We start from the raw sequence: 3,665 nt of genomic DNA, 5'->3' as shown, positions 1-3,665 counted from the left end.
GAGGAAATGTATTGCTATTCCATTTTGGAGTTTAGCTACAGTGCAGCCTACTGTCATAAAGCAATTTAGCTATAAAGTTGAACTGAAATGAATTTTCGAGAAATTTCGCTTACAGCGAGTCAGTTGCTACTTAATTAAAAAAGTTTATCTTTGCGTCAGATCAGTTTCCATCAGCGCGTCCAGCACGGTTAAGTTGGGCGTTCACTAACTGTTTGTATGACGTCACATCTAAAGGGAATTCTCGCTCTGTCAGTCAGTCCCCTATAAAACCGGCTTATCTCCAATGCTGGAGTCACTCAGAGCACAACCGCTGCTAACAGACACAGGACATCTCGAAAACGATCTTTTCTAACGCCATGTCTTCAGCCGCGTCTTCTGACTCGCGTCGCGTCAGCCCCGCCAGCGGCGTCAAATTCGACACGGCGCACCGCAAGAAAGCGTCGCCGAACATCTTTGAGAACATCAACCAGGACGTGCTGGTGAAACTCTTCGAGAAAGCAGGAGACCTGAAGGCGGTGGAGAGAGCCAGGAGCATCCTCGCTCTGAACCAGGATCCCGAGGGCATCTCCAAAGCGCTTATGGCTCTTCAGCTGGACAAGAAGGACAAATTTATGATTATTACTGGACTGACGCGCCAGTCGCTGAAGTTTCGTTGAGGCAGGTTTTCGTCGGGAAGCTGTGCAGATTTGTGCAGATTAAAAGATCGTGATCGCTCGGCACAAGAAACCTTATGCTGGAGGCTGGTGTTCTTCAAGACTTCGTGCTGAACTTATGATGGTGTCCTCCTACCAGAGTCATGATGTGCTGGGGAAATAGAGAACTGATCCAGAGCAACGAAGTTTGAGCCTGAGTGACGTTTTGATGTTTCTTGACACACCATGCAGCACTTCTGAAATATGGACTGATGCCACCGGCGAAATTTGATTATGAAGAGGTTCAGTGTCAGCAATGACCTGTTGCAATGTTACAGTCTACTTGAAAAAAATATTTTGAATAAAATTGTTTTGATAATATATCATGAGTAGGCTATTCATTTTTCTTAAAATGGGGTTCAACACTGTCAGATAAATGTGTAAAATATCTATTATATTTCTAAAACGAGCATTTACTTAAGTGAATGGGTTTCAAAACGGCTGTATTTTGCCTATACGCATGCATTAACTGCATGTTAAAACAGTAGCCTACACATATTTAAATAAAATAGCTAGATACTAATTAGAAGAACTATTAATTACCATAATCAATTATTGAAAGAAAAAATCTCACCAGTATGAATAATTGAGTTATAAGATTATAAAGTGCAGCCAGTCGCATATTACCGTTGTTCTGAAATTTTGTGGCGAAAATCCAGTCAAATCAGAGTCTTTCTTGCTATTTGGTGACTTTTGGACATTATAACATTTAGAAAATCGAACTCTTTTAAAAAAATGTTTTTGTGTATGATCTGGGTGATGTATAGGTGTGAATCGTCACTGGTCTCGCAATTCAATTCCATTACAATTATCATGTCGATATCACGATGCATTACATCCTCAATTTTCGATATTAGGCTACTGCACATTGTTACATTTTCGTCAATTAATACAAGCAGTTAGATATACAGGGAGTGCAGAATTATTAGGCACGTTGATTTTCTGATCATATTTTTTTTCCAGGCACATTTGACCAATTCCAAACCACAGTAATCCTAATAACTACTATTGATTTAGTATTTAATAATGTATAAGTGATAAATAATTGTTCATGAAGGCCGGAAATGAAAATCACCTTATATTCAGGTGTGCAGAATTATTAGGCATGTTTTCTTTTACAGATAAATTGAGCCAAAAAAGAGATTTAACTCAGACTGAAAAGTCAAAAAGTATTAAATGCCCATGAGAAGGATGCAATACTAATGCAATACTAGACATTGCAGTTAAGGCATGACCATTGGACAGTGAAATGCTCGTTGGGTCAGCAGGGTCAGACAAAAACATGTGGCGGAGAAAAGACACCTGTTAACTGCAATAGAATTAAGAATTAAGGTGAAGAATTAAGGGTGAAACCATCAGGAACCCTTTAGTCTCCAGCGCCACCATTTTCCAGAGCTGCAACCTACCTGGAGTTTCCAGAAGTGCAAGGTGTCAGGATCTCAGAGACTTCAGTTAGGTAAAGAATCCTAAAAAATGACCCCCACTAAATAAGAATCACAAGCTGAAGTGCTGTAAAATACATGAAGAAGGTTTTTTTATAGGCTTTATGGACAGATAGGTTGAGAGTGACTCTTGAAGGACCAGCACCACATCCTCTAGTACCACTGTTTGAAGAATTCATCTTCCAGAATCTGGCAGTACGTTTTGGGAGTTCATTTTAGTCCATCCTGAAGTCCGTTTTGCAGAGAATTCTTCAAACAGTGGTACTAGAGGATGTGGTGCTGGTCCTTCTAGAGTCACTCTCAACCTATCTGTCCATAAAGCCTATAAAAAAACCTTCTTCATGTATTTTACAACACTTCAGCTTATGATTCTTATTTAGTGGGGGTCATTTTTTAGGATTCTTTACCTAACTGAAGTCTCTGAGATCCTGACACCTTGCACTTCTGGAAACTCCAGGTAGGTTGCAGTTCTGGAAAATGGTGGCGCTGGAGACTAAAGGGTTCCTGATGGTTTCACCCTTAATTCTTCACCTTAATTCTTAATTTTTTTGCAGTTAACAGGTGTCTTTTCTTCACCACCTGTTTTTGTCAGATCCTGCTGACCCAACGAGCATTTCACTGTCCAATGGTCATGCCTTAACTGCAATGTCTAGTATTGCATTAGTATTGCATCCTTCTCATGGGCATTTAATACTTTTTGACTTTTCAGTCTGAGTTAAATCTCTTTTTTGGCTCAATTTATCTGTAAAAGAAAACATGCCTAATAATTCTGCACACCTGAATATAAGGTGATTTTCATTTCCAGCCTTCATGAACAATTATATATCACTTATACAGTATTAAATACTAAATCAATAGTAGTTATTAGGATTACTGTGGTTTGGAATTGGTCAAATGTGCCTGGAAAAAAAAATATGATCAGAAAATCAACGTGCCTAATAATTCTGCACTCCCTGTATGAACTCCCTTTTTATTTTATCTGCTCCAAGAAAGTACACTTTCTGAATGTAGCAAACATCAAACACAACTTAAAGGAACCCATCGACTTTTTGGGACTTTAGCTTATTCACCGTATCCCCCAGAGTTAGATAAGTCCATGCATATCATTCTCATCTCCGTGCGTACCATAACTCTGTCTGACACACCCACCGCTAGCCTAGCTTAGCACACAGACTGGATGTAAACGGCTCCAGCTAGCCTACTGCTCAATAAGTGACAAAATAACGCCAACATTTTCCTATTTACATGTTGGGATGTGATTAGTTACATTGTGTACTAAGACCGACGGAAAATGGAAAGTTGCGACTTTCTAGGCTGATATGGCTAGGAACTATTCTCTCATTCCTGTGTAGTAATCAAGGAACTTTGTGCCATACCATGGGTGCAGCGGCGCAGTGATATTACGCAGCGCCTGAAAATAGGCTAACTTCCGTCAACATAACCAACGTGACAACCTGCTTACACAGAGAGTGTGCTGGGGACTATTTTCAGGCGTTGTGTAATATCATTGCGCCTGCTGCAATAAAAGTAT

General features: G+C 39.8%; 1 protein-coding gene across 1 annotated transcript; it reads left to right on the top strand.

Annotated features, from left to right (window-relative positions):
- Positions 1–310: 310 nt before the first annotated feature.
- tcimb (transcriptional and immune response regulator b) lies at positions 311–804 on the top strand. Its single transcript, XM_079803816.1, has one exon. It carries the CDS (start codon positions 357–359, stop codon positions 654–656), a length of 300 nt encoding a protein of 99 aa, XP_079659942.1. The 5' UTR covers positions 311–356; the 3' UTR covers positions 657–804.
- The last annotated feature ends 2,861 nt before the right edge of the window (positions 805–3,665 follow it).

The sequence above is a fragment of the Gobio gobio genome (genome assembly GCF_949357685.1).
Source record: "Gobio gobio genome assembly, chromosome: 22".
Classification (NCBI taxonomy): Eukaryota; Metazoa; Chordata; class Actinopteri; order Cypriniformes; family Gobionidae; genus Gobio; species Gobio gobio.
This window is presented reverse-complemented; position numbering and strand designations above follow the sequence as displayed.